This window comes from Carassius auratus, chromosome 22 (assembly GCF_003368295.1).
Source record: "Carassius auratus strain Wakin chromosome 22, ASM336829v1, whole genome shotgun sequence".
Lineage (NCBI taxonomy): Eukaryota > Metazoa > Chordata > Actinopteri > Cypriniformes > Cyprinidae > Carassius > Carassius auratus.
Window position 1 is genome coordinate 21,684,835 of NC_039264.1, and position 23,930 is coordinate 21,708,764.

The window sequence follows — 23,930 nt, forward strand, 5'->3', positions numbered from 1 at the left end:
ACATTAAATATACAGTCATGGGCAAAATTATCGGCACCCTTGGTAAATATGAAACAAAGAAGGCAGTAAACATGTATCTGCATAGTTAATCCTTCTGAACTTTAATTTAAAAAATAAAATCTAACATTTCATTGGAAAATAAGAATTTAAAATGGGGGGAAATATAATTATAAAATAAATGTTTTTCTCTAATACACATTGGCCACAATTAGCGGCACCTTTTTATTCAATGCTTTTTGAAATCTCCATTTTCCAGTTTTCTCCTATGATGCCTGATAAGAGATCAGAGACCATTCCTTCATTCCCAGCTTCTTTTCTTCAGTTCACTACACTCATTTTCACTAATACATGGTTGACACTAATGTAGGGTTCAAGTCAGAGGACTGGAATGGCAGAAATATCGGCTCACAACATTAAAAGATGAGCTTTTTAGCAGCAAACACTCAAGAGGGGTTTGGTGAACACAGGGATAAAAACTACCCCATGTGTACAATGAAATATACTGTTGTATTTTTAGTTTCATCTGACCATAGAAGCCAGTCCCGTTTGAAGTTCCTGTCATGTCTGATAACTGAATATGCTTTATTTGTATTTGGATGAGCTAGGAGAATATTTCTTGTAACCCTCCCAAACAACATGTGGTGATGTAGGTGCTATTTGACAAATATTTTTAAGGTTTTCTGACCCCGAGACTCAACTGTATTCTGCAATTCTCCAGCTGTGATCCTTGAAGAGTCTTTGGCCACTCAAACTCTCCTTTTCACTGTGCCTGAGGGCGATATAGACACACGTCCTCTTCCAGGCAGTTTCGTAACATTTTATGTTGATTGCAACCGCTTAATTATTGCCCTGATGGTGTAAATGGGGATTTTCACTGCTCTAACTCTTTTCTTAAAGCCACTTCACTAATTTGTGAAGCTCAATCATCTATTGCTATGCATCAGAAATATATTATTTGGTTTTTTCTCATTGTGATGGATGATTAAGGGAATTCAGGCTTTGTTATCCCTCCTATTTATTTTTCTGTGAAACAGGGAGCCATGGTTGGATAATTTCGTGTTCATAATCCCCCTGGAGTGCTCAAAATTGTAAATATGAATGGGAACATACTTCAAAGATATTTTACTCATAAGGATTTCTAGAGGTGCTAATAATTGTGTCCAACGTGTATTTGAGAATTTACACGTTGGACACAATTATAAAACATTTATTTCATAACGATAGTTCCCCCCATTTTAAATTCTTATTTTCCAATGAAAAATATGCTTTTTATTATTATTTTTGTATTATTATTTTAATAAAAGATCAAAAGGATTAACAATTTAGATTAATTTCCACAGCCTTATTTGATCATATTTACCAAAGGTAATTTTGGCCATGACTGTAAGTGATGTTAAAAATATTCTATATAACCATTTCTCTCTTGTGCTGTATGTCACGATCAGCTGATGAAACTACACCGTGCAAGCTTGGTTGTTCTTGTTAATCTATTTGAAGAAAGCACAAAGAACCGAAGATGGCTGGTGTGTCAGCGGCTGATGAAATCTCTATTTTTAAACCACCAAGCACTTAAATATGTAAAAATGAAGAGGTGTGGCCTAAACGTGGTGCAGATGTAGTATGAGCGGGAGGGGCAGGTCTGAGAAACCACAAAATTAAGCAAACTGTGCACTCTTCCTCTTTGCTCTGCTTCTTCATGGTGAAATCTTTGGATTTTCACTGTGCAAAGTGAAAATGTTCAGATAAATGCACAGCTATTGGTTCCCACAGCTCAGACTGAACGACTGACTGATTGATTTAATTCAATTTTAATTCATATGAGCTTCATTTCTTACCTAACAAAGACATCTGGCAGTTCCTAACAATGCAGCTGGTGTCATTATGAGGTCATGTGGAGAATTGAGGTCATCATGGGGTGTTAAACATGCTGGGGCGCCCCCGCAACCTGAACACCAAAAAGTAAAACAGCAATGCAAAAAAAAAACATCTGTCAAAAAATGTAATATGACATTCTACAGTATATTGTATGAATGACATTTTTTTCTTTTCTTGTACTGTTTGATGAATACTATGAATTTGGACATATTACAAGTACTCATTCTTGTACTGTTTTTGGCCTTGTATAATAGGGCAGTAGGCATATTAGGTGTAGCATCTACCTAAAATCTTTATATTAATAAATACTGTTTATTATTAATCATCTTGTTCAAAATTTAATAAAATATTTCTATTATCCTTCTTTGCTGGCATCACCAATTTCTCTTAATTGTCAGCCTCTCTCCTCCAACGACCTCCATTTTGATATGTAGCAGCCACTTTTCACAGTACAATCACCATTAGACAGAATCACGTGCTGCCCTATTTTCTTTCTTCCTTTTTTTTTTTTATATCTTGTTTCACAGAAATCGTCTGTGTCAAATGCGTTGCGGACATGCTTTCACAGTTTTCTACTAATGATACAAACCTGTTTTCCTTACCACAATGGTTTGTGGGCAATATAAACTCCAAAAACAAGAATGAATAAAAGTCCACAGCAAGTAAATTGGTCCAGGCACAGTTGCCTTTGTTTTAAAAAGTGCTTAATTGTATTCCATGTTGTCTACTTCAAATCTTAACAGTATATATATATATATATATATATATATATATATATATATATATATATATATATATATATATATATATAAATACTTTTAACTTTAATATTTTCATTGAATTGCAATTAACATGAAGTTAAGTATCTGAAAACATACTATTTTCATACTATGATTTAAGCTTGTTATCTTTAATCTTTTATTTCATATAGCCAAGAATTGGAATGCAGCCATCGCTAGCACACAGGGCTATGCCCCTGAGATATTTATGGAAGCAGGTGGTACACCAATGTGTGGACCAGTGCCAGACAGCCACAAAACATGAGAAATATTGTTGCAAGTGCAACAAAGATATCTTTCAGGTCAGAGGTCTGGTTTTCTCCTGTAGCAGTCCCTCCAAATGTACTGGAGTAGGTCGAAAGTTCTGAGAAATACAGGGAATGTAACCAGCAGGATTAATCGTTACATGTGTAATTATTTTCTTTCCACACACGATAACAGCTTTCAGACCAAATACACTCATCAAATCTGCATATTGATCAAATGGTACTTAGCTTAGCATAATTTGTGCGAGTCTAGAACTGCAGAGTTTTTCTCATTTATTTATAAACTGAATATTAAGATTATTTCTGTCAACAAGGTACTTATTGGTGCTTGCTAAGGCTAAACTTTTAATAGGTACTTTATTCAGTGCCTTATTTAAAATCTCAAGAAATGTTGTAATGACCACAATGTCCTCTAAATTGTCAATTGTAATACACATTTAATGGCTTAGTCACAGTCAAATTGTAACTATGCATAGTGCTTAAAGCCACATTAAATTTAAATGTTTACGGCCACATGAAGCTGTTAGAAAGCATATAAGGATTTCCTGGAAGAAAGGACAAAATAAAATTTTGTGTACCCACCCTAACAAAGCTGAAATTTGGTACTTTATTCACTAAAATAAGTTTAATCTTACCATATCCAAAAATTTGCTCACTCTGCTGTTGTTTAATAGATTAAATGCACTAGAATGTTTTTAATAGTATGACGAGACATGTTTTTAATTAAAATATTCATATTAATCAACTATTTTTCTTTAACGCGCCTTATTTCGAAATGTAAAGAAATACGTGCTTTCATATGCCCTTTAGTTATAGTTTATTTTATTTAAATTAAAGTTTATATGAAAAGGTTCATGTAGCAGGGATTCAAATTCATATACAGAGTAAATCCTTTTCACTAAACACATTAAAAATAAGTTTGAAAAGATGTTGACGGCAATGGACCGTGGTGCTGTAGTTGGTTTATAGCCTAAATTTAGTTCTGGCACTTTTATTTAGACTTCACATTTCATCAAAGTGATATTATTTTGTGAAGATTATCTTGATGGACAAAACGTGTAAATTTCATGAACTATACCGAGCTTATTTTTGTGTGATCCAAAAGCCTATGGAAAAATCCTATTGGCTTTATCCAGTGAACCAGTGTCATGCTAAGAGCCAATCTGCCTACAAAGTGACGTCATAATTCCCCCACTCTATAGTACATAACTGAAATTATTGACTCATTCTTTATACATTTGGATTCTGTAGCTTACTTTTTCCATTATGTTTATTGAACTAGCTTATCATACTGCTAGCTGATTAGCCTGCTAGCTTAGCCTATATATCATCCAAATAACAAAATTTGTATTTAAAAAATAATTTCTTGTGTTCAGTGTTATATTTTTATCCATATAATTATCAATAGTATTTGTTTCATCAGGCTTTAACATTTGGTGACCTAAATCTCGAAAACGCTAGTGAGTTTTGCCTATTCAAACATTTATACTTTTGGTTTATTGTTAAATACACAATTAGTCAAATCAAATGGCACGAATGTTGCTGTATTCCTGCAGGGGAAAAAAAATAAGCTAAAACCAGCGTAAGCAGGGGCGAGTTTCCCAAAAGCATTGTTGGCTAGCTATGATAGTTCGTTCCACTGAACTCTGTCGGTAATGACGGAACTTGTGAGCATACTGTAGTTGCTTTTGAGAAACGCAGTCCAGGTTGGCTGGTCTAAGCTGGAAGTAGCTGGTTTTAGCTTATCTGACTGAGTTTATCAAGCTGGTCTCCTAACATGGCCAAGCTGATTTTGTCTTGTTGCTCAGCTGGTCTCCCAGTCTGACCAGCTAACGAAATGGTCAAAACCCATCCAAAATCAGCCTGCTAATCGACTATACAGGGACATTTCACACATTGTCTTCCAAATTGTCATTTGGTTTATTGTTGAATACACAATCAGTCAAAGATCAAATGAAAGTGTTGGTTGCTTGAATATGTTGCTGTAATGTACCACTTTTACATAGATTTTTAGCAAGTACTCTTGTAGTGGGTCAAAAGGTACTTTTTTAAGTCTTCAAACTGTGGTTCTGGAACTACTCATTGGCTATAGAAATTTGTACAAACGTGGGTGGAGTTTATGTGTATGATTGTGAATTTACTTGTGCAAAATTGCAAATGCACGTTTGAGTTTGAGAACAGACTTCCAAAAGTCGTTGATATCCCCATGAGCTAACTACCCACCACCTACTACTTTATTGTATTGTAATGTTTGAGATTTTATATGTTGTTATACACTTTAATACCATTTTAACCATGCAACTAATGTGATAAAACAATTAAAAAAACTGAATCTCATCAAAGCAGATATATATAGTCTGAGAACATTCTCACTAATACTTGGTATCATTGCCACAAGTTTCACAGGAAGCTGGTTTTATAAACTCTGGCAAGCATCTTCAGCACAGTGATGCGACTGACAAAAAAAAAATGGAAGAAATGACTAATTTTACTTACAGTTTCTCTCAAAGTGCTAAAGAGAAGTAAAGAAAAGAGGAATTTATATTTGCACTGACTTCTGATTCGCTGATACACAGGAATTTATAAGAATTCCCATCCTGAGTAATCAGTCTCTTTGAATTATCTTCACTAATGATCAGTATTTAAAGTTCAATTACTATCTTACTGTGTTATCTGTGTCCATATGTTTAGTAGGTTGTCACTTTGAGTTTTCATCTTTGCACGCCTCTCTCTCTGTGCTACTTCCTCAAACAGGCGGGAAACCAAAAAAAGAGAGGAGAGAAAAAAGAACAAGCAAGGAAGTGGTCTCTTGCAGCACTGCCTACATGCAGACTAGCTTGGAAAGTGAGAAATAGTCAAGAAGCGACAAATTTAAAGTTTAGTTTTGTGAGCCATGTGAGAGAAGAAAATGTTCGAGTTTGACATCACCATTGAGTCATTCATGTAAATTGAGGATGAAAAATCAGTATCTTAATGAAACCCTTTTGTGTGTACTTGACCCATGTTTAAATCCAGAAATGTCACTTCTCATGAGACATTCACATATTATAGATTAGTTTGGTCACCATGCAGATTACAGCTACTTGCAGGCCCATATCTAATAACAAACAAGGTAATAAGCCTCTCTATTTAACAGGCAGAAATGCATTTTTAAAACAGAGAACAACCTGAAAACTGGCCAACAGCCTGCACACAACAGACAGGAGGATAACACAGCTGCTAGCACTCATTCAAAGCGCTACGTCACAAAGGATGATGCATCCTGTAACCCCTCTCTCCCGGGTCCTCATCGCCTGACCTTATGCTCGCTTCGAGTGGGCCTCGAACCCGGCCTCCGACATGGGAGGCAGACACACTAACAAGGAGGCTAAATGACTGCAGCCACTAGTGCATCTCTTCAGAGAAGGTTAGTGAGGTTTACCTGCACAGCATCTACTTGCTGGCCTCCGTTACACACATCCCACTAAACCTCACTCCCATCTGGGTCACGGCACCAATGTAACCCCTCTATCCCGGGTCCTCAAAATAATACCTCCTACTCACTCCAAGTGGGCCTCAAACCCGGGTCTCCGGTGAGGGAGGTGGATGCACTAACAAAGAGGCTAAATGACTGCAGCCACTAGCATCCTCACTAGCGTCAAATGTTTACTTTCACAGCATCTACTCGCTGGCCTCGATTACAATCCCAAGCAACCAAACACTTCCCCCTTTTATACACAAAACACGGGCACTAATTGGCTCATGAAACTCTGCTATATTCAGTGCCATGCAAAATTATCACCAAAAAAAGGTTCACGGTTTGTTATGTTACAAGCTTGTTAACGTCTTTAAATTACTTTAACTGAAGTACCATCCCAAAAGAAAAGTGTGCTGGAAGCAGCCTTGTGATGTGGGGCTGGTTTTCAGCAGCAGGGACTGAGGGACTCATCAGAGAAGAAGAAAAGCTCATTGCACCAAAATATAGAGATAGTCCTAATGAAAACCCAGTTTAGAGCATTCAGAACCTCAGACTGGTCAGAAGGTTCACCTTCCAACAGGACAATGACCCTAAACACAACAGTAAGAGTCGCTTATAGACAACTCTGTGTATGTCTTTGAGTGATCCAGCCACAGCAAGAGCTTGAACCAAATCAAATATTTATGGAGAAACCTGAAAATGTGTGTCCGACCCCATCCAAGCTGACAGAGCATGAGAGGTGAACAGGTGAGGCTAAGAATGGCAGATAATTGCCAAATGCTGATGTGCAAAGTTTGTCGCATCATACGCAAAAATGACTGTAAAGGTCCTTCAGCTAAGTATTGAGTTAAGGGTAAGGCTGAACAATGTACTTATTTAATTTGTGACAGTTCTGTTTTTGCTTTGCCATTTTGGTTTATGGAGTGTACATTAATGTGCAATGAAATACCTTTAAAACAGTTTAAGATAAGGTTGCAAAAAAACACAAAATGTAAAAGAAAAAAATATTTTTATATATTATACAGTGCCTTGTAAAAGTATCGTAACATTATCTGTGTCTTTGACATTTGATTTGAAATGTTGACACATTCAAGTAGAGGAGATTTTAGTTTTAAATGTGCATCTTCTGAATGTGCTGCTCCCAATATAGATGCTGGTTGTTGGTTAAAAAAAAGCACAAGTGAGATCATTTTCTCTCATTTCCCATTTGAAGGACGACACAGTAGAAGGCAAAAGATGTGTGGCGTAGATGAAAATGCAACTTCCTGTTAAGAAAGGGCCTTAACGCAAAGCTGAAGAGGAGAGTGTCTCTGACACTGCTCTGCTGTCTCTAGACCCCTAAAAACAGCTTAAGGATTTTTTTTGAAGGTGAAAACTCTCCGGCAACTGAACCGACCGATTAGACGCACGAGAACACGTAAGATTACATGAAAACAGAGCAAGAGCGACCAAAAGGCCAGTACGCTTTCTGATGGTTAACCCAGATCTGTGTCTGTTTCAAATAGGACATATGGTGTCTTAGAAACGGCTTTTGAACTCTTGGATATGGCGAGATTTTTTACGCTAGGACCCTTGGTTTTGGTCCTATGCTTGGTCTTATGTAAGTACAACATGTTATTTTTTACAAGTTTTTTTTAAAAAATTTAAATATATATTTTAACAAGCAAATTTGCAATGGTATATGCATATATCTTTTCATTTATTTATGTATTTCCTACTGTGTTTTGGATTATGTGGCATTTTGTGAATTAATTGTTCGCATAACTTATAGAAGGTCATTGTTATGGTGTAGATTCATTCAAATTTTGATCCAGTTTTTGTGTTGTGTGTTATATATCTCTCAATAGTAAATAGAGTTTATGGAAGCTTATTTATCATAATTAGTCATAACACTAAAATACTAACATAAAATGATTAAGTTAATGAGTGTTCTTGGCAGGGATGTCGATGATAATTAAATCTTAATGTGTACATGCAGGGCCAACTTATTTTGGTGCATGAGTCCTCAATTTATTTTAAGTATTGTTTGTTAGAAATAGTATTATTTTACTGAGAATCTCCACCGATGTTCACCAAGAAGGAGGGGAATTTTCTTTAGGCAGCCAAAGTGAGAAGTTGTTGCTTTCTACAGTGTCCGAGTAAGGCCAGAGCTCACAAAATGTTGCAAAAGAGCTCTTTGCAAAATACAGAATGTGATATTTTGAAAGGTTCTGTGGCGGGACACTTGTGAGAGTGTGTTGGGTTGTAGTTTGTATTACCTGGTAAAGGAACTGTCAAAGGTTTGGGCGTATCCCCTCAAACTCACTTAAGGTTCTGCTAGATTTGACCGGTGCGGAGGCCGAGCTGTCAATCAATCATCCCTGCTTTCACATGACACATTCTGATGGATCCCGTTGAGGATCTCTTTGTTATTTATTAGAGTGCTGTTCAGTTTTCTTGAAAGTAAAAGTTCTCAGGTTTTCTTGTGGAGAACCATTTTTGATGTTCTTGAGATGAGTCCTATGGAGTATTGTGGGAAAATTGGCTCAGGCTATTGCATCAGCATCTGAAATGTGTATTTTCTGCATGTTTAATAATATAATATAATATAATATAATATAATATAATATAATATAATATAATATAATTCAGTATAACATTTTAGAATTGTACAATATATATTTCAATATTTACAATAATATAGAATTTACTAATTTACATTTAAATTTATGTTACATTTCTTTACTGCATAAAAACATGTAATATAAATAGAAAAAATAAATAAATAATAATAAAGGAAAATATAAAACCAATTATTCTAGTACTGCCTATAATTGGTCATCAATAGGTTAATTTACATATACTGTAAATTAAAAGGGTGTTTTGTTTTGTTTCGTTTTGTTCACCTAAAAATATACAAATTGGGGGGGGGGGGGGGGGTCTTATATCTAACAGGGACCATGGACAACAAAACTCTGTTGTGCCAGAGTTGTTGCCAGGATGCAGTTAAATACATTTCCAGCAAGCAAGAAAGAATGATAAAAATAATAATATCACATGACAATATCACACAAAAAAAAAATTGTGATCACATACTTGATTTTTCTTAAGACATATCTTGAGTGCACATTAGGCATATTATATTATATTATATTATATTATATTATATGATATGATATGATATGATATGATATGATATTATATTATATTATATTATATTATATTAATTATATTATTCATTCAAATGTCTTTTGGGTGTCACACTGCATGATACTGTTGAACATAACGCCTCGCTGCTCAGGCCTCTGACCACTTCCTTGTTCCATTTTGAGCCGGTTTCTGTGTCTCGCAAATTTGCCGGCTAAAATGGTGCTTGCGAGAATCGCTGAAGAAGTGACATGCGACGTGTTGCATCTAAATGTCTTTTCACTATATTTAAAAGTGTTGTGGCTTGAGACCGGATGAGAATCCTTGTGACTGCACTGTACATGCAAATCACATAGAAAAGGAAGAAAGACATCGAACGATGGGCGTACATGTGAGGTCGAGGCTTTATGAGTCAGTGGTCATGCATATATTAATGAAATCTACTTTACGGGGCTTATTTCAGTGTCTTTATTTGGCTGTATGTTTATTTAAAGGAAAGGCTCATCCGAAAAGGAATATTCTGTCATCATTTACTCACTTTCATGTTAGTCCAAAACTGTACGACTTTCTTTCATTTGTAGAACACAGAAGAAGTTATTTAGAAGAATGTTCATGCTGCTCTTTTCCCTACAGTAAAAGTTTATGGTGACCAAAGGTTTTGAGCCTTAAAAATAAATAAATGTATCATAAAAGTAGTTCATATGGCATCTGAAGTCATACAATATCTTTGTGCAAGTAACATAAGTCTTAAAACTTCATGCAAAAATCTTTCATTTGATTTCAGAAGACTAGGAATGTACTAAATGTGAAATTTTTAGAGCTTGACAGCTCATGGAAAGTAGCATAAACATACAACATCTCCTTAAAAAAATAATGATAAAATGAGAATGAGTAATTGATGACCCAAATTTGAATATTGATAGATAAACGTTTAAAAAATATAGCAAAAATATGGTTTAATTTGACCAAAACAACCTGACTCAAATAGGTTATACCGCCTAAAGTGATTTCAAGTGTGAAATCAGTTACAATGATCTCCTCAAGGTATCAACTGAACAATGTGTGTGAAACCACTAAGGCAACAATTAAATAATTGTTCTAGCATTTCCTCCTCAGTGTCTTGCAGTAAAAGAACTCATAACATGCCGGTTTCTTAACCTTTATTACTTTATTACTTGGCCAAACTTGGTTTTATTAGATTATTCAATGTTTACAATAAGCTGATTTTTTATTTTTTTCCAGAAATTGTTAGGTGTCAATAAATTCCATATCAAGTCTTGACATTGTATTGATTCTTGATTTCATGGCTGCATCTTAAGAATGAGCCGTTTAAGTCACGAATACTGTACGTGCATGAACTCTATGGTATATACAGTATCTAGGCCTGTGTCACATTGTGTTGGCCTATGTCCCAGTTTGCATTATTTTCATATTGGGCAACTGCTTTGGCTTCATTAGTTAGGAGACTAAAAAGAAGTGGCACTCGCTCCTGAACTCGCTCTCATACTATCTGCAAATCTTTGTGTTTTTAAAGATGGTAGATACGTGTTGCAACCTTGTTGTTGAATTAAAAATAGTGATTTAAACAAAGTTTAAGTCTGATATGTCAGGAAAGAATTAGTAAGGACTTTAATGATGTTTTCCTGTAACTTCATGGCTTTAAAATAATACATTTTAACAATTATTTTTGCTGTATTTGGTAATTTGTGCATCTTAGATTAGAGATGTAGAATATGTTCATGCAGAATATGTGCTTTATAAGTATTAATAAACAGCAAATATGTTTATAATATGCAATTAGTAAATAGTGAGAATAGGTCCCTTTACTAAAGTGATAGCAAAAATAGCTTGTAACAATGGTAAAATGAATGCCTTAAAATTTTAAGTAATAATGTCAAAGTCAAACCTTGCAGTGTTTGATACATACGTTCAACCATTTGGAATGAAAAAATAACAAATTTAATCAGGTTTAAACTGCAAAATTGATTAGAAATGGCATAATATATTGTAACTAAAACGATTAAAACCAAATAATGCTGAAGACATCTTTTGGGGGAAACTTTTTCAGATTTAAAGGAATTGTTTGTACTTTTATAGTTTAAACTAAAGCTGTAATTATTGTTAAAATGGTCTGTTATGTTAGATTAAAGTACTTTTGAAAATATGTAACATGCATCGTTTTAATAGTCAATGTTTGTGAAAATAGCACAGTTTGGATGTTTAGATCTTTAAAACCAGGCTTAATATTAACTTGCAGGAGACTGATGTTTTAAATGAACTTCATTGTGGTTACTGTGACAAGACAGTCAAATTAAAACAACATCTTCTGAAAGTAAACGACAAAAAAAAGCACAATTAAAGTCACTTTTGTCATTCTGTCAAGTTCCATGTAAAGGGTGGACCTGTTAAAACAGCTACGCTCAAGATGCATGCGCTTCAAGTTGTGAACCAAGTCGAGCAAAACCACATCCGGCAAAGTACTGCTACTCTAAACTAACACTAAAGTTATTTAGAGTTAAAAATTAAAGAAAGCTATCATGAGATTTTCAGGATTATAAAATTAATCAATTTTAACAATCTTAGTATCAAAAATTACCAAATCTTTCCATAAAGTACTTTATCTTAACACTGCTTTAGATTAGTAGTCTAGTTAACTAACATTTTACAGTATTGTAGCTGTAGTCAAAACTCTCGTGTATAAGATTTATAAGAGTTGCATAGATATAATTTCTATAGTCTATAATCTATAATTATCTATCCCCACCCATGTGAGTACATTTGACTCCTCCCCCTTCCGAACACGTACTGTGTATGAGTTATATAGCTGTATATATTTGCCCAAAGCACATAAATGCAGTGTATACTGAGCCGAACAATAGAAAAGAAAGCAAAGTGTCAGAGCCTTGAGAAGGGGGAAGGGTTTTGTCGCGCTACAGGAAGCTGTGGTTGAGAAACTGAAATAGTTTGTGTGCAAGCTGCGTTTCCATGGCAGCCAGGTCGCACCACATGCAGACCACTGCTAATAACTCCCTTCCCCTTTCAGACCAAAGCTGACAGTTTTCACAAGGAGCCAACCTTGAGTTTCAAAGAAAAGAGATGCGGAATATAATGTAAAGTTGATTTTTTTGTGTCCAGTAGTTGATTTTTTTTTTTAAATAAACAGCTTTTTAGTTGTCAGGGAACTCATTTATTTTATTTTAGCTAAACAATTTGTATTAAGCAAATTATAATTGATAAATAATTGAATGTATTGCCATTGCTACACTGCATTTTTTATTTTTATTTTTTAATAAGGCAAGCAGTAAATAAAACTAGGATTATATAGGTTTTACAAGAAAAAACTATTTCATTTTTGCCTATTAAAAAATAAATACGACTTCAAGTTGAGTCGATCACATTTACTCACTGCCACTGAAACATTCGTCTGTCGTTAAAAATTTTGGATTGGGTTAAATTTTCTGTTTCGCATCTGTAACAAGCATTTTGAGAGGTGAGTGATGAATTTTTAGGATGATGAATACGAAAAGAAAAAAAATCGCACACAAAAATGTTGGACACTGTGCAAGGACCTTAACTTACTCTACTTATCTTTATAATTATTTGTGAAATTTGCTCGCAATTTCTGAGTGAAAATTGTTTTGACACAAGTTTTTTCTAGCTTTAGAGAACAAATTTCAATAAATTCTCTAAATATTCTGTAAATTCCATATATCTTATATATTTTCTTAAAGAAATTGTAGTATACTATATGTTTCAAACGCAGTGCTGTTGTAGTGAAAATTAAGATTGTGTTTTATATTTCTACCTTTCATCATGTAAAAACATCATTAAATGAGTTAAAAGTGTACGACTTGTTAGAAGAAAGTTTGGTCTGTTGAATGAGTTTCAGTGTGTTGGTAGTTAAATCTTATACAAAACCATCTAAACTGAACTTTTTCCCCTTCACTCACAGACCCCCCAAACTCACAGACTGAAGGAGACAACAAACCAAAGACAGGTAACAGTCTTTCAGCAGTTTGTGAAGGATATGATCATGATAAGGATGTATTAGATGATGAAAAGAAGAAATCTTTTTCATATCTCGTTTAAAACGCATTTGTAAAATTTAGATGTAGACAGTTAAACGTGTGTATACCATTTCTACAAAAATAAAGTGATGTGAAGTATTTTTCCAAACATATTTTGCAGATTTGGACAGTTTATATTATATACATTTATATTACATTAGTTTTTATTAATAATTATGTAATTATGAAAAATATTTCATACTTCTCGTGTCTTTTATCGTTGACATTGAAGGTCATGCACTCAATCAAACTTTATGAGGTTTTGGTGCAAATTCATCTCTTTTGACGAATACAAAAATTCAATGAAATGTATAATTTAACAAAGATGTCCTAAAGGTTAATGTTAGTTAATGCTTTAACTAATCTTAACTAACAATGAGCATTCTATTTGTTCTATTTGTTTTTGAAGTTTTTCAAACAATACAATATTTAGAAGTATTTGTTTTAATTGTTAGTTCATGTTAACAAATAAACTGATATTAAGAAAGGGTAAGTATTAAAATAAAAACATGTTTTTGTTTTGGTTATTGCTGCATTTGGTTTGTTAATCTGATGTACAATGTGTCGACTTTATGCATATAGACTGTTTTTGGATCCAGTTTAAACTATATAATTGTTAATTAGATGTCAGTGCTGACCAATCAAAGAACGCCACACCTCCCACTGCTCACATCCCTACATTACCTACCACTAAAGGTAACCACGACAACACGCATCACCACAGCACACACACACTCCAGCATCTATCTCACACTCAGTCTGTCTCACTCATGACCTCTGACCTCCATCCTCCCATCATGTACACTGTGAACTCTCCTTCAGAATCACATCTTCAGTGCTGCGCTCATGAGCAGTGTTATACTTTTATAATGTTGCTAATCTTTATTTATAAGAAAGTGTTTCCTATAAGAATCCCATAATAACTGTTCTGCAGGTTGATGTCTTCACATGATAAACAGTTATGGGTCACGCATATGTGGAGCGAAATAACATTGACCAACAGCCAAGTGCTACGTAGTAACTGATTTGATGCTGGTTAACAAATATTATATTTTTTGCTTTTTAGTAAGTATTTTATGTTCGTTGTTTTTCTAAAATTATTTATTTTAATTTTCTTTTTTTATTTATTATTCTGTAAATTCCATATATCTTATATATTTTCTTAAAGAAATTGTAGTATACTATATGTTTCAAACGCAGTGCTGTTGTAGTGAAAATTAAGATTGTGTTTTATATTTCTACCTTTCATCATGTAAAAACATCATTAAATGAGTTAAAAGTGTACGACATGTTAGAAGAAAGTTTGGTCTGTTGAATGAGTTTCAGTGTGTTGGTAGTTAAATCTTATACAAAACCATCTAAACTGAACTTTTTCCCCTTCACTCACAGACCCCTCAAACTCACAGACTGAAGGAGACAACAAACCAAAGACAGGTAACAGTCTTTCAGCAGTTTGTGAAGGATATGATCGTGATAAGGATGTATTAGATGATGAAAAGAAGAAATCTTTTTCATATCTCGTTTAAAACGCATTTGTAAAGTTTAGATGTAGACAGTTAAACGTGTGTATACCATTTCTACAAAAATAAAGTGATGTGAAGTGTTTTTCCAAACATATTTTGCAGATTTGGACAGTTTATATTATATACATTTATATTACATTTTAGTTTTTATTAATAATTATGTAATTATGAAAAAATTTTCATACTTCTCGTGTCTTTTATTGTTGACATTGAAGGTCATGCACTCAATCAAACTTTATGAGGTTTTGGTGCAAATTCATCTCTTTTGACGAATACAAAAATTCAATGAAATGTATAATTTAACAAAGATGTCCTAAAGGTTAATATTAGTTAATGCTTTAACTAATCTTAACTAACAATGAGCATTCTATTTGTTCTATTTGTTTTTGAAGTTTTTCAAACAATACAATATTTAGAAGTATTTGTTTTAATTGTTAGTTCATGTTAACAAATAAATTGATATTAAGAAAGGGTAAGTATTAAAATAAAAACATGTTTTTGTTTTGGTTATTGCTGCATTTGGTTTGTTAATCTGATGTACAATGTGTCGACTTTATGCATATAGACTGTTTTTGGATCCAGTTTAAACTATATAATTGTTAATTAGGTGTCAGTGCTGACCAATCAAAGAACACCACACCACCCACTGCTCACACCCCTACATTACCTACCACTAAAGGTAACCACGACAACACGCATCACCACAGCACACACACACTCCAGCATTATACAGTATCTCTCTCACACTCAGTCTGTCTCACTCATGATGTCTGACCTCCATCCTCCCATCATGTACACTGTGCACTCTCCTTCAGAATCACATCTTCAGTGCTGCGCTCATGAGCAGTGTTATACTTTTATAATGTTGCTAATCTTTATTTATAAGAAAGTGTTTCCTATAAGAATCCCATAATAACTGTTCTTCAGGTTGATGTCTTCACATGATAAACAGTTATGGGTCACGCATATGTGGAGCGAAATAACATTGACCAACAGCCAAGTGCTACGTAGTAACTGATTTGATGCTGGTTAACAAATATTATATTTTTTGCTTTTTAGTAAGTATTTTATGTTCGTTGTTTTTCTAAAATTATTTATTTTAATTTTCTTTTTTTATTTATTATTCTGTAAATTCCATATATCTTATATATTTTCTTAAAGAAATTGTAGTATACTATATGTTTCAAACGCAGTGCTGTTGTAGTGAAAATTAAGATTGTGTTTTATATTTCTACCTTTCATCATTTAAAAACATCATTAAATGAGTTAAAAGTGTACGACTTGTTAGAAGAAAGTTTGGTCTGTTGAATGAGTTTCAGTGTGTTGGTAGTTAAATCTTATACTAAACCATCTAAACTGAACTTTTTCCCCTTCACTCACAGACCCCTCAAACTCACAGACTGAAGGAGACAACAAACCAAAGACAGGTAACAGTCTTTCAGCAGTTTGTGAAGGATATGATCGTGATAAGGATGTATTAGATGATGAAAAGAAGAAATCTTTTTCATATCTCGTTTAAAACGCATTTGTAAAGTTTAGATGTAGACAGTTAAACGTGTGTATACCATTTCTACAAAAATAAAGTGATGTGAAGTGTTTTTCCAAACATATTTTGCAGATTTGGACAGTTTATATGATATACATTTATATTACATTTTAGTTTTTATTAATAATTATGTAATTATGAAAAAATTTTCATACTTCTCGTGTCTTTTATTGTTGACATTGAAGGTCATGCACTCAATCAAACTTTATGAGGTTTTGGTGCAAATTCATCTCTTTTGACGAATACAAAAATTCAATGAAATGTATAATTTAACAAAGATGCCCTAAAGGTTAATATTAGTTAATGCTTTAACTAATCTTAACTAACAATGAGCATTCTATTTGTTCTATTTGTTTTTGAAGTTTTTCAAACAATACAATATTTAGAAGTATTTGTTTTAATTGTTAGTTCATGTTAACAAATAAACTGATATTAAGAAAGGGTAAGTATTAAAATAAAAACATGTTTTTGTTTTGGTTATTGCTGCATTTGGTTTGTTAATCTGATGTACAATGTGTCGACTTTATGCATATAGACTGTTTTTGGATCCAGTTTAAACTATATAATTGTTAATTAGGTGTCAGTGCTGACCAATCAAAGAACGCCACACCTCCCACTGCTCACATCCCTACATTACCTACCACTAAAGGTAACCACGACAACACGCATCACCACAGCACACACACACTCCAGCATTATACAGTATCTCTCTCACACTCATCACTCATGACCTCTGACCTCCATCCTCCCATCATGTACACTGTGAACTCTCCTTCAGAATCACATCTTCAGTGCTGCGCTCATGAGCAGTGTTATACTTTTATAATGTTGCTAATCTTTATTTATAAGAAAGTGTTTCCTATAAGAATCCCATAATAACTGTTCTGCAGGTTGATGTCTTCACATGATAAACAGATAAGGGTCAAAATAATATTGACCAACAGCCAAGGCATTATTTTTGATGAATGTTGCAAATAATACAAATACTGAATGGCATTTCATGTTGAGTTTAAAGTCTGTAAACATAAGTTATTTCAAATGAATATGTGACCTCTATCCTGTGACACAGTCTACATTAGAACCAGTAAAGAAGCGCTTGGGTTACTTGTAGGTGAATAGATGTAGCTCGTCTTTCAATAATCAGTCATATTCATTAGATTCTGGAAACATTCACATTATAGAAAAGTGTTTTTTATATAATCTATAACAAAGGTCATTTTTATTGAATTATAGGTAACTTCACAAATAGATCTAGAAAAAAAAAAAAAAAAAACATTGATTGTGATGTTACTTGTGTGTATTTACTGAAATAGCTTTATAATATAGAAATATTTAGCAGTATCTAGTAGTCACACTTAGAAAGTTTGATCCTTTATTGTACAGACATGTACAATTTTTATTGTATTTTTTTTTTCCTCTGAGAACAGAGTTTAGAATAACACTCACCTCTAACAGGTAATGAAGTGCCCAGATTACTTGTAAATGAGTTAGTTTGAGTTATTATTATTATTATTATTATTATTATTATTATTATTATTATTATTGTAATATTATTATTTAATTTTTTTCGTATTCTCAAAATCCCATTTCTAAAAATTCGTAAACATGGTTTCTCTTATATATCTAAACAAAGTGCTACGTAGTAACTGATTTGATGCTGGTTAAGAAATATAATATTTTGTGTTTTTAGTAAGTATTTTATGTTCATTGTTTTTCTAAAATTATTTATTTTAATTTTTTTTTTATTAATTATTCTGTAATTTCCATATATCTTATATATTTTCTTAAAGAAATTGAAGTGTACTATATGTTTCAAACGCAGTGCTTTTGTAAGGCAAGGCAAGTTTATTTATATAGCACATTTCGTACACAATGGTAATTCAAAGTGCTTTACATAAAAGAAAGTAAAATAATCATGAAGAAAAATAATAACAAAAATAAAACAAGCAATTTTAAAACTTTTAAAATGTTTAAAACATTTAAAAACAGTTATAAAATGATTTTACATAAAAAAATAAAATAAAATAAAACATTGAAAATATAGTGCAATCAGTTCAGACATTGCACAGTGCTCATTCAATAAATGCACAGCTAAAAAGATGCGTTTTGAGTCTAGATTTAAATGTGCATAGTGTTTTAGCACATCTGATCTCTTCTGGAAGCTGATTCCAACTGCGGGCGGCATAGTAACTAAAGGCGGACTCCCCTTGTTTTGTGTGAACCCTTGGTATTTCTAACTGACTCAATCCTAGTGATCTGAGTGCTCTGTTAGGTTTATATTCAGTAAACATATCTGCAATATATTTCGGTCCTAGCTCATTTAGTGACTTATATACGAGTAAAAGTAATTTAAAATCAATCCTAAATGTAACTGGAAGCCAGTGTAAGGACCTGAGGACTGGTGTGATATGCTCAGGTTTTCTGGTTCTAGTCAGAATCCTGGCAGCAGCGTTCTGGATGAGCTGCAGCTGTATAATAGTCTTTTTGGGAAGGCCGGTGAGGAGACCATTACAATAGTCCACCCAGCTGGTGATAAAGGCATGAACATGTTTCTCCATGTCTTGACTGGAAACAAAACATCTAATTCGTGCAATGTTTTTTAAATGATAGTATGCTGATTTAGTTACTGCTTTGACATGACTACTGAAACTAAGGTCTGTCTCCAGAATCACACCAAGATTCCTGACTTGATTTTTAGTTGTTTGACCCCTAGAGTCAAGGTATGCATTCACCTTGAGCACTTCATCTTTGTTTCCAAATGCAATGACTTCAGTTTTTTCCTTGTTTGAAGAAAGTTTTGGCACATCCAACTATTAATTTCATCAATGCATTGGCAGAGGGAGTCAATGGGGCTGTAGTGATTTGGAGATAAGGCTAGGTAAATCTGGGTATCATCAGCATAGCTGTGATAGGCAATTTGGTTCTTTCTCATTATTTGACTTAGTGGGAGCATATACAGGCTAAACAAGAGCGGTGCAAGAATTGACCCTTGCAGGACTCCGCATGTCATGGACGTCCACTTAGACTTATGCTCTCCTATACTCACATAATAGCCTCTCCCTTCTAAGTATGACCTGAACCATTTAAGTACCATCCCAGAAAGCCCGACACAGTTTTCCAGTCTCTCTAGTAGTATGTTATGATCGACAGTGTCAAACGCAGCACCTGAGATCTAGCAATACCAGCACTGATACTTTGCCAGAGTTACAATTTAAGCGAATATCATTTATTATCTTAATGAGTGCTGTCTCTGTGCTGTGATTTGATGTGGTCGGAAACCAGATTGAAAATTGTCCAGGTATCCATTTGAGTTTAAGTATTTGTTCAGCTGATTAAAAACTACCTTTTCTATAATTTTGCCTATAAAAGGAAGATTAGATATTGGTCTAAAATTGCTCAAAATTGTGTTATCAAGACTGGTCTTTTTCAGGAGGGGCTTCACAACTGCAGTTTTTAGGGAGTTTGGAAATGTCCCAGAAAGAAGTGAGGCATTCACCACTTCTAAGAGATCTGCTTTTAAGCAGTCAAGCACACTTTTGAAAAAAAGATGTGGGAAGTGTGTCAAGACAACAGGTTGATGATTTTAGTTGCTGCACTATGTCTTCCAGAATTTTGCTATCAATTGCTTCAAAAATAGACATAGTATCTTTTTGATATTTTGGCCGAATCTGTCTGACCTCTGCATTACTTGAGGATGTGCTAATTGCCTTCCTGATATTTATGATCTTCTCAGAAAAGAAAGAAGCAAACTCATTGCATTTGCTGTCTGATAGCATATCACTGGGAATCTGACTTGGGGGGTTTGTCAGTCTCTCAACAGTGGCAAAAAGAGTACGAGTGTTATTTAAGTTACTGTTTATAAGGTTTGAGAAGAAGTTCTGTCTAGCTGTGGCTAGTTTCACATTAAAAGCATGAAGGATGTCTTTATAGATGCTATAGTGTATTTCAAGTTTCGTCTTCCTCCACATCCGCTCGGCTTTTCTGCATTGTCTTTTCATAGTCTGAACTGCTGTTGATCTTCTCCAAACTGATTTCTGTCTGTTTGTTTTCTTACTGACTATTATTGGTGCAATATCATCAATAACATTCTTAACTTTTGAGTTGAAGGAATCAAGGAGAATATCAACAGAGTCTGCAGAAATGCTTGGTGTTAAAGGTATAGCCTCCATAAATAGTACACTTGTGTTCTCGTTTATGCATCTCCTTCTGACAGAGACAGATCTAGATTCAGTGGTAACAGAGATCAATATATCAAAGAAAATACAGAAGTGATCAGATAGTGCTACGTCCTTAGTAACAATGGATGAAATGTTTAGACCCCTACTGATGATTAGATCCAGAGTGTGTCCACCTTTGTGTGTGGGTCCATGCACATGCTGAATCAGGTCAAAAGTGTTTAGAACCGTTATCATTTCTTTTGTAGTTTTATTTTCTGCATTATCTATGTGAATATTAAAATCCCCTGCAATTGCAAAACAGTCAAACTCTGAGGAAATTATTGATAACATTTCTGTGACCTCTTCAACAAAAGCTGGAGAGTATTTTGGAGGCCTGTAAATAATAATAAACAGAATGCGTGGGGCACCTTTCAGCACTATCCCTAGATATTCGAAAGACAAGTACTGACCAAATGACACTTGCTTGCATTGATAGACATCTTTAAATATAGCAGCTACACCCCCACCTCTCCTAACAGTCCTGCAAACACTCATGTAAGTGAAGTTAGGAGGGGCTGCTTCATTTACTATTGTTGCACTGCAGCTGTCTTCTAGCCATGTTTCACTTAGAAACATAAAATCCAGATTGTTTGTGGTTATAAAGTCATTGATTAGAAATGATTTATTTTTTAGTGAGCGAATGTTTAAAAGTGCTATCTTGATGGCAGTGCTTGGTGTCTTTACATCAATCTTAGTTTGATGAATAATAGGCCGCAGATTAGATGAGTTTGCCCTCCGGCTTGAGAAGGCCTTAGACTTTCTATCATGTGATAAAACTGAAATAGAGAAAGCTACAGGCACACTGGGTTCCCGCTTGTTCAGTAAGCATTTGTGAATGTTGCTGCTATTATAGCGGGGACCTGACACATATCACTGAGAGCTGCTATCAGTTGTTTTTGGTTCACCTTCAGCAGATAGAGGGTTTGGACCCTGGCGTTGTGGCAGCGGTCTGAGAGCTCTCATAGGAACAGGGCCCACAGGCTTTGGTGGTTGGGGGGCTCGCCGTTTTTTTGTTGATATCTGAGGGCTAGCAGCGAATGAGTGGGAGAGTTTAGTCCCAACATACACCAATTCCTCCATTTTCTGTGAGAAGCACAGAAGTGGAGATGCTGGAGAGAGGGATAATGTGTCTGGTGAGATGGGCTGTGTCTCTGGTGTTTCCGGTGGCTGTGATGTGTTGTCCTGGCTTCCCTGGCTGTTTTCCAGAAAGTCTTCCTTGGGTGGTGAATCTTGTAGCTGTTTTGATACATCACAGTCAGTCTGTGAGGAGTTCTGTGGGCAGGGCTCAGCCGGGATAGTGTCCATGAGCAGTGATTGTTTTGGCTGCAAGGTGTTATCAGTGTACTTGTGGGATATGTCAACCACATGATGACTCGGAGCCGGTGTGTGTGTGCTGAATGGATTGACACACTCTGCTGAAGGATGACGAAGGGAGAAGTAGATATGGTCCTTAAACACTCTTGCACCGAGTTTGTTTGGGTGGAGGCCATCTGGTTTAAACAATTGTCTATGGCCCCAGAAAAGATTGAAGTTGTCGATGAAATTTACTCCTTTTATATTACAAGATCTTTGTAGCCATGTGTTGAGCCCAAGCAACCATGAAAAAATATTTGTTCCCCTTGCTGGGAGTGGTCCACTGATGAACGACTGAACTTTGAGTCTTTGAAGTGTTTCAAAGAGTTCAATGAAGTCCTTCTTAAGGAGTTCTGACTGCTCTTTCCCAATATCATTCTTCCCCACATGGATGATGATTTGATTTGCAGTCTTGTGCTTCATCAGAATGTTCTGAAGTTCCTTGTTCAAATCAGAGACCGTTGCTTGAGGAAGGCAGCATGTTGTTGTAGTCCTGCTACGGATGTTTCTGATAACAGAGTCACCCACTATCAGAGTCCTGGACTTGGCTGCACTCTGAGCTGAATGCCGCTGTCTGCTCATCCTTGAGCGCCTGTTAGTAGCGGTGTTAGCTGCTGGCTGATTAGATCCATGTTTAATCACATTTGAGGATTCCTCACCCACATTTATTAATGCTTCAAATCTGTTTTCCAAATGTATAGGGGGTGGTAGAATGCCAGTATTCACAAGCCTTGTCATAGTCGAATCTGGGGTAGAGGAAGGTATGGCAGCAATACGAGAAACTCATGACAATCTGATGTCTCGTGTTCCTTTGGGTCTCACTCCCTGTTTGTGCCAACGATTAGTGTGGCGATCAGTTTCGGCCTGTTCCTCCACACTTGGTATAAACTGTTGAGATTCAGAAGATTCATGGGACTCACCGGCTGTATGCTGAGGGGGTCCATGACGATGGTCTGCTAAGTGTTCCGTCTGTTCTGGAAGTCCAGAAAGTAACTTTGTTTCAAGAATCACAATCCTTTGTAGAAGTTTGCAGCAGTTCATGCAACAAGTAGATCCAACAGGAGGCATTTTCTCTCTCTTCTGTTTGGTAGGTAGTTGTTTTCCCGTCTCCGGAATGTAAGCTGTTCGCAGTGGGAGACAAAGTCTTCTTTTTTGTAGTATTATTCCAGTCCCAATGTTTTTAGTTTTATTGTTTGTGCCAAAAATCTGTTGTTTGAGCACTGTGCTGATAAAAATCTTAGAAAAATCAGAGAAAAGTACAGAAATAAGAAGCAAAGCGCAGAGCAGTAAGCTAGAAAGTCCGAACGGTAGCAAAGGCGGAAGCTATCTTGTAGTGAAAATTAAGATTGTGTTTTATATTTCTACCTTTCATCATTTAAAAACATCATTAAATGAGTTAAAAGTGTACGACTTGTTAGAAGAAAGTTTGGTCTGTTGAATGAGTTTCAGTGTGTTGGTAGTTAAATCTTATACAAAACCATCTAAACTGAACTTTTTCCCCTTCACTCACAGACCCCTCAAACTCACAGACTGAAGGAGACAACAAACCAAAGACAGGTAACAGTCTTTCAGCAGTTTGTGAAGGATATGATCGTGATAAGGATGTATTAGATGATGAAAAGAAATCTTTTTCATATCTCGTTTAAAACGCATTTGTAAAATTTAGATGTAGACAGTTAAACGTGTGTATACCATTTCTACAAAAATAAAGTGATGTGAAG

General features: G+C 34.8%; 1 protein-coding gene across 5 annotated transcripts in view; it reads left to right on the forward strand.

The window, feature by feature from the left end:
• The window catches only part of LOC113039994 (receptor-type tyrosine-protein phosphatase C-like), a 121,016-nt gene that overhangs the window by 40,098 nt on the left and 56,988 nt on the right, over positions 1-23,930 (forward strand). Inside the window, exons 1-9 of one of the 5 annotated variants that reach the window (XM_026198177.1) lie at positions 7,579-7,794; positions 7,883-7,977; positions 13,456-13,500; positions 14,195-14,266; positions 14,960-15,004; positions 15,701-15,772; positions 16,476-16,520; positions 17,217-17,288; positions 23,722-23,766. In XM_026198177.1, the coding sequence (XP_026053962.1) occupies positions 7,923-7,977; positions 13,456-13,500; positions 14,195-14,266; positions 14,960-15,004; positions 15,701-15,772; positions 16,476-16,520; positions 17,217-17,288; positions 23,722-23,766 (451 nt within the window). In that variant the 5' untranslated portion in view covers positions 7,579-7,794; positions 7,883-7,922. Of the gene's footprint in view, positions 1-7,578; positions 7,795-7,882; positions 7,978-13,455; positions 13,501-14,194; positions 14,267-14,959; positions 15,005-15,700; positions 15,773-16,475; positions 16,521-17,216; positions 17,289-23,721; positions 23,767-23,930 lie in introns of those variants that run through there. The other 4 variants (XM_026198178.1, XM_026198176.1, XM_026198180.1 and 1 more) reach the window with 4 other exon arrangements.